Genomic DNA, 13,825 nt, shown 5'->3' on the forward strand with positions numbered 1-13,825 from the left:
CCAAGAGAGGACTTATATTTTCATTTAAGCTGCCCAAGTTTTCTCGAATTGTGTCGCAATATTTATCATCACTAGATACCATTTTTAAATCATTATTATGAGATTGACCTAAACTTAAATCAATGTTGCTGGCTCTTAAAAGTGAAACCATTACATTCTTATCCTCTATTTCCTTTCTCAGAGAAATTTCACTTAGTTTTAGTTTTTCAATTTCTGTTTTTAATGATTCAATTTCGCTGTCTGCCACCTCTTCGCAGTGCAATGAGTTCTCAAAATCTAATTTCCGTTTATTTTTTTCCGCTTTCAAGGCATTTAGCAACGATCGGTTTTCCTCAGCCATATTATGAATGCATATCTGCAAATCATCATTTACTTTGATGGCTGCATCATATCTGCTTAGAAGAGAGGTGATTTCGGGAACCAGTTCAATTATTGCATCGTTCGAAAACTCATTACTTATAACTGAGAGAATACCATGCAAAGTAACCGCGATTTCAGCCACTTCTTTATTGATCAAGTCATTTTTAATAGTATTTATATGTTGCTGGGCCGTGCCAATTGCCTTCTCGCATCCGCTTCTTGTCCTTGTCATTTTTACCTTTTTCTAATCGAATTGAATTTTTAGACCGGAAAGAAAGAAAGGTTTTCAGAAGTGCCAAGAGAGCTGCCAAGGCAGGGATGCAAAGGAGGCTCCTGAAGAAGAGGAAGGAAAATGAAATAATGAAATGGATTGGTATATGGAATTGTAATTTGTAATAGTTTTATGTTATGATTCTATTTTATATGACGACTATTCAAATGCACGACCAAAATAAGGAAACTGGGATATTAACTCGATAAACAAGATTTGAAAAGTTTACAGTTCCAAGATTTGAAAAGTTTCCGCCAGCACTTCGAATCACAATCAGATGTTTTGATTGGCTCACAGTACCTTGTTGCTATGATACGCCGGCTAACAGAAATCATTCAACAGCTGATAGCTCGAACACAAGAAAAAAGAACGGTACATAATCACAAGGAGAAATACGAATAGTCTTATCTAATCGCAAAGTGATTACTGTTTTTCGACGAAAACAGACACCTGCATACTAGCATTAACAGTCATTTCATTGAAACAGCCAAAAACTAACCTATTGAAACAGCCACTAAGACACCCTAAATCCAGCATCCAACATCCAGGTAAATAATAAAAACTCACTGCTAATAATGAACACCTTGACACTTTACAACGTTAGTAGACAAAAGGTTGATCACTCACAGGTGTATGATTCAAAGTGGTGGGGGGAACGCCAGCGTGACGTCACGTGTAGTAAAAATGTTCTAGATTAACCACACTGAGCATACAGTTTATTCACTGTATCTTCGAATATATCGTCGTTTAATCTTCCCAAGATTGACCTAGAACTTTAAAATTATCCATACTTATAGCGAATGAATCACCGATTCTAATGATGTTGTTAAATATTTCAAGTTCATTCAACTTTTATGAATAAAATGAAGTTGAAAGTTTTTCATGAATCTAAAAACGTGTCATGAAAAAGTTAATAAGCTGGAAAAGCGTTAGTAGACAATGTTATACTATTATAATTTCAGATTAACCCTTAAAAAATCTTGATAAACCAATGCATCGCAATAAACTGATAAACCGATCCCGATAAATCCGATGAATTTCATTCATTGTAAATGCACTGAACGCTGCTGGTATCGAGCACATGTTCTACGAGAATCAAAATATCTCATCCCCGAAATTCACAAGCTGATGTATAGCCAAACTACAAAATATAAACACGACCTAGAAGATGAAGAAACCTTAAGGGTTTGAAAGGGAAGGTTAGAAGGTGGGGTTTTTGCTTTTATATGGCAAAATGCTTGTATTATTCAAATGTTTTAATAATTATTGTAAAGCAGAAACAGAAAGCTTGCATGTCAGAAAATGTTTGTGTTATATATTTTACTATACGACACCATATGATTCTCAAGAATGCGATATTCTGCCTACTCTGTACTACAGCCTAAGTCACGGCTGCAGTTCCCCCACTCCAATTGCATTTCAACGAAAATACTATAGATGAGTGACCAACCTTCTATCTACTAACTTTGGACACTTTACACTCGTTAATCACAGAAAAATGAGGAAATTTATGAAACAATATACTTAGACTTTGAATTAACTACGGAGCATTTTAGGATTGATTTGAACCGGGCAGTTCAGTCCCCATGCATGTTTTACTAGGGATTATCAGAGCATCAATCCTTTTTGTTAATTGGAATATTGGAATTAAACTTCAAAGTATTAAATAACAATAATTTCATTGCCTTTTACAGAAAATTCAATTTCTGTTTTATTGGTATACGATATCCTTGTCAATAATATGATTATACGTTATATGATTGTGTAGATTATCTTAAACTTTGAATAAAGCATCCCTTTTACCGGATACCATTATTTAAAGAAGTAGCCTTTTCGTAAATATTAATACCGGTAACGGAAAAACAAGTGATTTTGGACTCCTCTTTTATAAATAATGCTCATAACAAACTGTTTTAAGAGAATAGGGTTAGCTGAGGTCAGCAAAGAAATGTACACATTTTGTAAAACATAATAATGTACACATTTTATAAAACATAATAATGCACACAAAATGTTGTGTAACACAAGAAAACGCCCTCTTCCATACCGTCGTTATATAATTCGTCGGACAGGGTTGCACCCCAAACTAAAATGTCATTCTAACGTAGATTAGGCTATTTTTATGCTAATACAGTACAGTACTTGGAAACTTTTCTTGATATCTTCATCAATGTTTTAAAAGAGCTATTATTGTGATGATTGTCTATTCTTACTGTTACGGATCAATATCTTTTTAGATTTCTAATGAAAAAATAATTTCACCTTCACGGTGGTAATTTTGACGTTTCTTAGAGATTTAACAATGGATCGCCTTAAAGCTGTTTCAAATAGAGTGTTAGTTTAATATCTGAGGTTGGTTTTTTTTTGTTTTTAGACTGACAAGTGGCTTGAGTAATGGGGACTACTCAGCAGTTTTCATTGCGATGGAACAATTACCTGCGGCACATCAAAGGAGCGTTTGATGCACTAAGAACAGATGGAGACCTGGTCGATGTCACACTCAGCTGTGAAGGCCAGAAAATTCGCGCTCACAAAATGCTACTATCTGCTTGTAGCACCTATTTCAGGGATCTTTTCAAGGTATACAAATTAGTCAAGTTTAGATTTACCGTACGTTATACACGACCGCTTGTGTCAACTCCTCTTAATATGATTCATGAGTTATAAAATCGTTTTCCGGTGGTTCAAAACCCACCTAAAACTGTAGGTCCATTCATCTCTCATTATCAGCCGCCTCATTACCCTCGCACAAGCCTAGAGCTCATGTGGTCATCAATCTAAGAAAAAAAAAGATTAAACAAAGCTATCGAGATGGCAAATTGACAAAAAAATGAAACTTGCAATGTCCTCGGATTCTTTCATGGTGAAGAGGGGAGATTAAGGCTGTGCAAAGGCTAAAAAATCTTTCCTCTGGTGATTTTTTTCAAAGTTTTTATATTTGTATACTATAGAGCTACCAAAATGGAAAAGTTTTCTCCGGAATTTTTTTCCGATCATTACTGAGATATGAGCGCATAAAGCTTGAATATTTGGGACAGTTCATTTCAAATTCGGTAAGAGATGAATTCATTGGGTTCTAAGGATAAATTCTTCATGGTATTGTTGATTGAATAAAACAACATTTTTTTGAAAATATTAATTTTTAGTAAAATTATTTAATTTGCTGAAAATGATTAAATATAACTCTTAGTTGAGTTATTTTTGGTAAATTAAATAACTCTCAAAAACTGATATTCTCAGAAAATTTTTGTTTTATTCAATCAACAATAGGCTACCATGAAGAATTTATCCTCAAAATTTCATGGATTTATATCTTACCGAATCTGAAATGATCTGTCCCAAAAATTTAAACTTTATGCGCTCATATCACGAAAAGTAATAATCAGAAAAAACATTTCCAAAGAGAACTTTTCCATTTTGATAGCTTAATTGTATACAAATCAAAAAACTTTGAACAATATCACCAGTAGAAAGTTTTTTTTAGCCTTTGCACAGCCTTAAGTTGTCTATGTCGAAGCATTTTATTCCTCCAATTCACGGAAATTCGTAGTCGGTTGAATATTTTCAGCGTGCGAATCGGTTAACTAATATGTGTGGCCGGTCTTTAGTGTGGGATGTCCATATCATCCCGTCACATAGTATTGTGGTCATGGATTTGCCCTCTTGCTAGGGGAGACTTTTCCAAAGAAGGAGAATCCTTTCACAACCACTTGAATGGTCCTAGAGCATAATTCCATCTTCTATATAATAAGATAGAGTAGGGTTGTGTTTGTTCGCATCAAAACATGTCAACTTGTGGATTGCATACCGGAAAAACGGGAATGATTTAGATCTCCAAATTTTGCACATAGATTCTAAAAATATCAATCTCGTGCATCTGGAAGCCCAAATTTCGATTTTCCTTCTAGATTTTTCAGAATTGATGTTCAAATTTCATTAATGGTACATACCATTTCATAACAAAATAAAAAATCACCAAATCATATGGTCGAAATTAGAAAAGGAACATCTGTTTCTATTATTGCTTTCTACCTGATACCACTTAACCTCAATAATATTGTTTTGTTATTTTATAAATATTTTTAATAATAATGATAATATTTGATAATGACAATAGTATTGTTTTGATAATAAATATTTTCATTATCACAAACTCTGTATAATAATATGGTGAATGTGAATCAGCTGCATCAAAGAAATTATCTCAAAAACATCTGTTTTGAATAAACATAGTTTTGAAACTTCGTTTTCCTGATGCAATGAAATGCATACACGTGGTATGGATTATTAATTTTTCAGCTAGAAAAGTATTTTTGAGACAAAGTGCTAAATAAACGTCTATAGTTTCATCAACAATGCTGTATCGGCAATATGAAAACGCATGCAGTTAATAATGTCTTTGAATAAATGTGTTGATATTTACATAAATAAATTATTTTCTTCGTGAAATTATTCTCACGCTTTTAAATTACAGTATTCTCTTTTAATTAAATAATAAAATTATTCTATTCCCGAAGAGAATAATTTCTGTATGTAAATATCAACACATTTATTCAAAGACATATTAAATTAAATGAGAACTGAAACAGTTGTTTCAAAACTTGTTTCAGTTCTCAAGACATTTTAATATAATTTATTAAATTAAAATTCCAAAATTATTCGAGCCCTGATAGAATGACTGACTCACTGTACAGTCAGTCGAAAATTTTAATATTGGAATGAGGGGTATTTTGGCAAGCTGAGCAAAAAAATAAGGTCATATCCACCTTTTCGTTATATCTTCAAATGAAAAATGAGTTTTATGAGTTGTCAAAACTCCCTCTGAAAGGAAAACTACTCAACTTATTCTATCTTTTAGTAAAATAACAATGATCATCCATCCATCTATCATCTTCTATACTATAATAAAGGAAAGAACTGGATTATACACATATACAGGTGTAAAGTATAATTATATTTTAAGGGAAAATTATATTTGACGAATCATCACGTCTGAACTACTGAACTGATTAACTTGAAATTTTGCATATAGATTCTTGCTCAACCGAGGATGGTTATAGACCTATTTAAAATTCTTCAAGATTTGATTACATAAAGTTTTAAGTTTGTCAAGTTTTAAATTATTTATCATGCTTCCGGTTGTTGTATGGAAGCAGCAGAACATTAAATTTCTCTTGAAAGGGAAATTAGAAGATAGGTATGATTGGGTATCCTTTTCGAATGATAAAAACAGATTATCCGTCGCACCCAAATTTTTTCCGCCATTCTGGAACCGCCATTTTGAATCCAATTTCTTTTTTTAAATTGAAATGCGGTCATATTCCGATACAGGATTTCCAGAGAAAAGGCATGTTGAAAACCGCACATCGATATCTCAAACCTTTCAAAATTTATTCTCATTCATTTCCTTTATTATAGTATAAAAGATGATAGATAGATACATCTTCTATACTATAATAAAGGAAAGAACTGGCTTAAACATGTATACACGTGTAAAGGATAGAAAAATATTATGTTTGACGCATCATCACGTCTGAACTACTGGACTGATTTACTTGAAATGCTGCATATAAATTCTTAATTAACCGAGGATTCTTATAAGCCTTTTTTCAATTCTTCTAGTTTTCATTACGTCAAGTTTTTAGTTTGTCAAGTTTTTAAATAGACCCTTGCGAAGCACGGGTTACCTGATAGTTGCTAATATGACTAGAACTAAGTACCTAGATCTTAAGTACAAAATTCCTCGACCTCTGCATCAGGAAATCAACTTTGGACAGCTGACTACAGATTATGTTGATTTGTTGTTTCAGTTCTCAATAAATGGTCAAAATAGACACTTGAACTGAGATAGTGAGAAACTGAGACTCTCCCTCTAATTACTCTATTAAATGTTGAATTAATGAAAACATTTTGAATAAACCGAAATAGTCACAACCTCTTATTCACAAAAACCTTTTTGAGATACTAATTTTGTTTGTTACACCATTATCAATCTCTATATTAAAAGTTGTCAATAATTGTCAATGGAATCGATTTGCAGGAAAACCCTTGCCAGCATCCGGTTATTATTTTCAAAGATGTGAAGTTCGTTGACCTGAAAGCGCTCATCGACTTCATCTACCAGGGCGAAGTGAACGTCGTCCAAGACCAGCTCTCCTCTTTCCTGCTCACAGCTGAACTGCTCGCCGTGCAGGGCTTGTCTGATGGCTCCAACAAAGATGGTCCCGAAACCTCAAATACCGTAAGTCTCCTCTCTGCTTTGTTTCTACTTGTTTGAGCCTTGGTTAAGCGACGCTAGCTGATTGCAACAAGCAACTTGTTTAATTTCATGCTATTTTTTCCTCTTTGCTTGGTAATATCTTAGTTTATTTATTTGGTAATAAAATTACTTATATTATATATTTAATATGATTGGGATAAAACACCAGGCTTGGTCCAAAACTGCGAGGGTAATTTTATCAACCTCCGATCACATATCTTGAGACACAGAAAACCGGTAGGGGGTGATTTTCACAGAGAAGAACAGCTTATCATCTCTACCAAACGCCCCGCAATCTGTGCTGGCAGATTGCCAATTGTTGCACAGTTCTATATAGAGCCAGAATCATGGCCGCCTAACTTGAGTCTACCGCCAAGTGCTAGTTGCGTAGCGTTACTATTTTTTGCAAAAAAAGGCAATAGTTTAGCATAAATATATCGAAGAATGATTCAATTTAAAAGGAAAATTTATGAGTAATGATTTTGTGCGTGAATAATGTCAAAAAATTGAATGCGTCAGTTGAAATGACTTCCGGAATCGACGTGATCCATGACAGCTCAGCCTCATAGTACTGGTGCAACCAAACAGCTTATCCGGCAAATCAAATGTGGTTATTTCGATCACCCACCATACAAATCTGACTTGACCACTAGACACTTATATCTTTCCGCAAACTCAAGACATGACTTTGAGGGCAGAGCTCTCATCTATCGAGGAGCTCCAAAACAATGTCATAGCCCTCTTGAACTCATTTGGCGGCAGCATTTTATGAAGAGGATTTTGGTAGGCTGGTCCACTGGTATTACAAATGCCTCAATGTCCACGGCAATCATGTTGAAGAATATTCATGATTGTAAGTAACTTTTAGTGATAAAGTATTCTTTTATATACATTTTTCTTCTATTTATGGCCAAACTGAGGTAGATAAAAAGAATGTCTCTCAAATTTTGATGAAGAATAACATGTGGAAAAAGTAAGTGTTGGCTGTTGATTATATTAAAGTTCATTTTTCCGTCCAAAAATATATAAGCTAGATATTTTGAATCAAGAAGTATTAAAACACCAAATTATAGTCAATTATTACACTAAGTAAGTTTTTACCTTCCTTGAGCCTGGTTGACCTTTTTTCTGGAATAATTTAATTTACTTCTAAGTATTACCATTTTTCAATTGAAAATTCTTGTTAGACTGAACTATCAATATCACAATAAAGTTTAAATAGTTTAGATTTTCATGGATATTTTAGAATTGATTCAAGTGAATGTGTGAGTGAATGAAGTATCCTCAAAACCTTTTTTTAAATGCTCCCACTTGCATACGAACTAGTTGTACCAATTCAACAACTGGTACTTTTGTTTTGTCTGGGTGAAGTAAAGATTTTATTTAATCCAGTATTATTTTTAATAAGTGGAATTGTTTTATATATTTGTTTTCTTCGTTCTGGATTTATTTTATTAAATTTGATTTATGATTGTTTTGGCAAAATAAAACTGATTTGATTTGAGATACTTTTGGGACTTGAGTGTATTTTTATTTTCTGGTATTAAAATAAAAATTGAAAATTTAAATTTAGTAGAGTTTGAGAAAATTGAGAAGCTTTAATATTTCAATATTTGTAAAACATATTATTGAGAGCCCGTAGCAGCCTAAGTTCGGTGCCCAATCTGTCAAATAAGCAATCATATACAGAGTGCCTCAGGGAAACGATAAATGTTTAGTGTTACAGTCCGCGGCAGATTTTCGAAATTTTGCACAATTCTTGTGATGACATTGCCATTTAGTAATCAAGAGCCATTGGACTGGTGAGAACGATAAAAAATGTGATAAAACTACCCTACAAAGAATATTTTGATGGCATTACCACATTTGACATCAATAATGTATCCCTGAGGAGATATCTCAGGTAAGGTGCACAGTACACGTTCAGTACAATACATGAACTTAAGGAAAACATTTAAAACGAAATCATTGTCATTCCCCAAGATCTACAGCACTGTCATTCCTAAGTTTCCATGGGCATAACAGACTGCACACGTCGAATGAGACCTCATCTTTCTTATAGTATCTTGAAAAGAACAGAGAATAATTCTGGAGTTCTAATTTTAGGATCATGAATTAATAATTTACTAGTTTAAAAGTTTATTGGTGGAAAAGACATTTCCGTATTCTCACCCATTGATAAATAAAAATAAATCGATAAAAAACGCCAAATGTGAGCACATCTTTCTGATGCCATCTTGAAAAGAGAAGATGTATTTTTGGACATTGTGATTGGAGGATCATAGATGGTGTAATGAATGAATACATGCCTCTCCATTAGTGTTTATTCAACTAATTTTATAAATATTTTTGTGGAAATTATACTGTTTAAAAATGTCTGGTTTCCATGTAATTTCTATGATTGAATTTCAAAATATTATATTTTTAACACGATTGTATTAACTGAATTTATATTATTTAGTTCAAATTGATAATTTCATTAATTGAATAATACTTTATATTATTATATTTCATACATGATTGTATTAATTGAACTGCTTAATTTGAGCAATTACTTTGTATTAATTGCTTATACTTTGAGCAAGTAAGACGCTCTTTGGATCACACACTTTCAAAAATGTAATTTTCTTAAATAAAATATCAACTTTTAGGTGTGTTAGTTTTCCTAATTGCTGGTTGATGCAAAGTGCTGTATTGGGAAAGTTTCCACTAGATTTTAAACGAAGTAAGCTGAGTTAGGAAGTTAACAATCTGAACTAGTTTATCGTTATTTTAATAAACAAATAGTGCAAATTTCAAGTATTTTTATCCGATACGAGAGTGTATTAGAGCATAGACACTAGACATTGATAACGGGTTAAAAACTGAAGCTAGCTGGTCGTTATTTAATTAGTGATTGGCGACAATAATTTCACTTATTTATATTCAATAATTGTATAGTTATTGTAAAATTGAATAAAAATTTACCAATAAGGTAACTTCTGATTTAATAATCGAGTAATCAAATTATCTCGAGTATAGCTTTGGAAAAGTGGTATATGCATTTTCATTCAGTAGAGAGCGTTTTGGAACGTAGCAAAGACAACACACCTTCAGTTTCATTCGTGATTGATACAATAACCCAGCTCGTTGGGTTTCAGGTTCCACGTAACAATGTTCCGTCAACACCTGAACAACCTGAATTTCACCCAAAACCAAGCACCAGCAGGGCTCACACAACCAGACAACCGGTCTCCAGGCAAACAACCCAATCTAAAGACTTGGTTTTGAATGATTCCACCAGTTCATCTAATGTACAATCTGATCAAGATTCATTTTTACAATCGAATCTACCGGTGGATTCCCTAGAAGAGGTAGACGATGAAGAAGATGCTTTTCACATTGATTTGAAGGCAGATTGTGCAGAAGAGGTTAGAACCACGCCCAACCCACCATCCCACGCACAAACCACACTCAAGAAGGAGGTGGCAATGCTGCGAGCCGATCTAGATAGCCTGCACAAAAGAGCGGCCAACTACATAACAGCAGAGGAAGCCAAAGAGTTGAAACTGAAAGAAATCATACTGCAAGAAAAGGAGAAACGTTTGAAGAAATTGGAATTGGGTCAGAAACGACAGGAGCGATTCCGACGGAAACGAAAAATGGAAATTACGAAACTGCTCGCTAACAATCCTCAGTTGAAGGCTGAAGTTCCGTCGTTGAGAGAAAAAAGAGGCCGGCCTAGGCGGGAAGAGGGGCAGTCTGATTGAAATGAATGAAATCTATTACAATTAATGTCAGATTTGACTTCATGAAATACAGTATGAAAACAAAACTCATCAGTCAGCTAAACTGACAAGGGGGATTTCTTGAAGGAAGTCTTCCTGTGTGTGCTTCTATATATTGATGAATGGGGAGATGTGGCTAAATATGTTAGCTAAAGAGCTATTTGACTCCTCATTCTGCCGAACAGGCAACTGGAAAAGAGAGTGGGAGGAATGTATTTTGAGAGTACCTTTCAAGTCTGAGGATCCAACACTGAGACTCAATGTTTTTGAGGTAACTCGCCGCACCTGGCTTCGTCGAAATCGCCTAATTACTGGGCATGGCAGATGCGCTGACCTTCTACACAAATGAGGATGGGTTGATTCCCCAGCTTGTGACTGTGGTGCTGCTGTGCAGAACATCAACCACTTAATAAATGCATGCCCCAGAGCCTTCAATGGAACATTTGAAGATATTTTCAATATGACGGACCACGCTAAGATGTGGGTAGAAAACATAGACATTTCTTTGTAATTAGAAACTGTAAGGGTGGGAAAATGAAAAAAAAAACACAAGAAAAGATCGTACAGGTTTTTGATATTCAAAACAAAACAATAAATTATTTATTACAAAATTAGAATTATAATTAGAAATTACGAAATAATAATAATCAGATGAATATTTCAGGGGCTACTCGCTTTGCTGCTAATGAGGATTCAATGTTTGTGGTTATGAAAAATTTAAGAACAATGACTCAGTAGTCACCTCCCTTTTTAAAATAGCTTCCCACTTTGGCATCCACTGGTATTTCGCAGCGTTAATTATTAATTAAAAATCAAAATAACTGATCCAATGAAATGGGTTCAGATCCCGTCCTATTCAATAATACAATTCTCTTTAAACTGCCCGAACTGCGACAGGAAAACTGTATTATAAAACAAGAGCAAAATCTATCCCCTTCACCAGAACAGCCGGACTTTACTCACAGTCCTAACGAACGAGCTCACACACCGACACACAAAAGTAAAATTTTGGGTATTAAATATAACTCAGTCAATGCCAACCATGAAAGCCATTTCAAATACATATTTTTATCAGTCGCACAAGCGGCACGTTTGTTATTAAAAACAAAAGAGAAGCTACATTAATTTTGACAACAAATGGAATAAACAATCTTTCTGTCGATGACAAAGATTGTTCAAAGACAAAAACACTGTTTATTAAACTTTTTCAATTAAAACTCTAAAATCCTGATCAATATGAGATGAATATATGATTCATATATATGTCCCATATGACCAGGTGACAAAACTAAAACAGAAATTGAACATGATCGACAAAATATATATGCCCTTCAACTTCAAGCAATACTATATATATATATATATATATATATATATTATATATATATATATATATATATATAAGTCAGCTGTTAGACTCTCAACTCCAGTGAATCACGAACGTATAAATAAAAGATTACCTACCTTGTTTGTTATAGTATTGTATCTTTTTGGTTGTGCTTCTTCCTATCTTCCTAGTTTTCTGTTTAAGAATTAGAAGTATTTTTTAATGAGATGACGCATTCATGTACAATATACATTGTATGTCTTGAATAAAGAGATTGATTGATTGAATGCCTAAAAAATATGTACCTTCAGCAAGTTAATGTTGATGGTAAAGTAATATTCATTAATGTGACATTATTCATCAAAATACAGTAGGCTAGCTGTAATGTAAAAGATATAATCTCATGAGCTCTGATTATCTATATATATAAAAGCGAAATGGCACTCACTCACTCACTCACTCGCATAACTAAAAATCTACCGGACCAAAAACGTTCAAATTTGGTAGGTATGTTCAGTTGGCCCTTTAGAGGCGCACTAAGAAATCTTTTGGCAATATTTTAACTCTAAAGGTTGTTTTTAAGGGTTTAAAGTTCGTCTTTTAGCATGTATATTCTTCTTCTCCCAATCTCTTAATTATAATTGAAATTTCCATATCATATGTTACTATAGAACTATAATCTAGATAGAGTACCTCTTCGAAACAGTTGTTAACTGGCAACTAAATTAATAATTTTGTCAGGTTGGCATTAAGTTGAGTTGACTTTGTTAGGTTGGAACCAAGTTGAAGATTTAAATGCATTTATCGCGGAAAAATTGATTGGGCACTGCTACTTCAATCCTGGGAATATTATGTTACTAGCAGTCAGTCTCGCTTCGCTCGCCATATCCGTTTAGCCAGCCGTTTAGTCTGGACCCCCGACTGGATTGTCCTAACATATGATAAAAATGCCCAAATGAAAATGCAGGCGAGCGAAGCGAGCCTGCTGATCTCATTCTTGGACGATCCTGTCGGGGGTCCAGGGGGCGGAGCCGTCATCTTGATTGAGATTTCATCTAGAGGAATCAATTATTTCATGTATAATTTGTTTCTAATAGTAGTACTGCTTTTATCTTTGTATTTTCAAAGTTTATGACCTTTCTTTTGAGTGAGTTTCTCAGTGAGTTTATTATAAACTTTTATTTCTCATAGAATGAAAATAATTTGAATATATTGACTCAACACATTCTCTTTTACTTCAATTAGTAGATCAGTAGATGTATCACTTATCAAATTAGTTTTTTCTAAAATGGAAAATATCGAGTCGGTAATCTTAATTAGTTTATGTGATATGTATTGCAAACGTCCTACATAAAACTTAAAATCTGATCTCAATTATAAAAAGTAAAATTTATCTTAGAAAAATGACGAATTGTATTTTGCAACCACCTGTAATAAAAAAATTCTCTTGCATTGGAGAAGAATCTGTGATGTGTTGAAAATAAAATAATTCTCTATTTCAAATAAGAAATAGAAATAAGAAATAAGCTCTTTTTGATCAAAATGTTATATTCGTTTGAATCAATAATCAGTATTATAAAGAAGATTTGTATGATTAGTTAGTCAATATCTATTCAAATACTTTTTGTCCAGCAACATTGTTTTTGAAACATAATTCTGCGGCAAGGTGGAACCACCTGCAAGGATTTTCCCAACTGTAAAATAAATAAGATTACTAATAATCGAATACTGTAAATTAATTTATAAAAATATTATTGAGTAAGTCTATAAATTTTTTTTTTAATTATAAAACAATTTCACGTTGTGTTTTAAATTATTGTAACTAAACTTGATATAATATT

The 13,825-nt window shown here is 33.3% G+C and overlaps 1 protein-coding gene across 6 annotated transcripts in view; it reads left to right on the top strand.

Annotated features, from left to right (window-relative positions):
- The window catches only part of LOC111048377 (protein tramtrack, beta isoform), a 37,931-nt gene that overhangs the window by 4,430 nt on the left and 19,676 nt on the right, over positions 1-13,825 (top strand). For 3 of the 6 annotated variants that reach the window (XM_022334246.2, XM_022334248.2, XM_039423562.1), the window contains exons 2-3: positions 3,006-3,211; positions 6,672-6,872. In XM_022334246.2, the coding sequence (XP_022189938.2) occupies positions 3,026-3,211; positions 6,672-6,872 (387 nt within the window). In that variant the 5' untranslated portion in view covers positions 3,006-3,025. Of the gene's footprint in view, positions 1-638; positions 1,180-3,005; positions 3,212-6,671; positions 6,873-10,030; positions 11,275-13,825 lie in introns of those variants that run through there. The other 3 variants (XM_039423564.1, XM_039423561.1, XM_039423563.1) reach the window with 3 other exon arrangements.

Source organism: Nilaparvata lugens, chromosome 3 (assembly GCF_014356525.2).
Source record: "Nilaparvata lugens isolate BPH chromosome 3, ASM1435652v1, whole genome shotgun sequence".
NCBI lineage: Eukaryota > Metazoa > Arthropoda > Insecta > Hemiptera > Delphacidae > Nilaparvata > Nilaparvata lugens.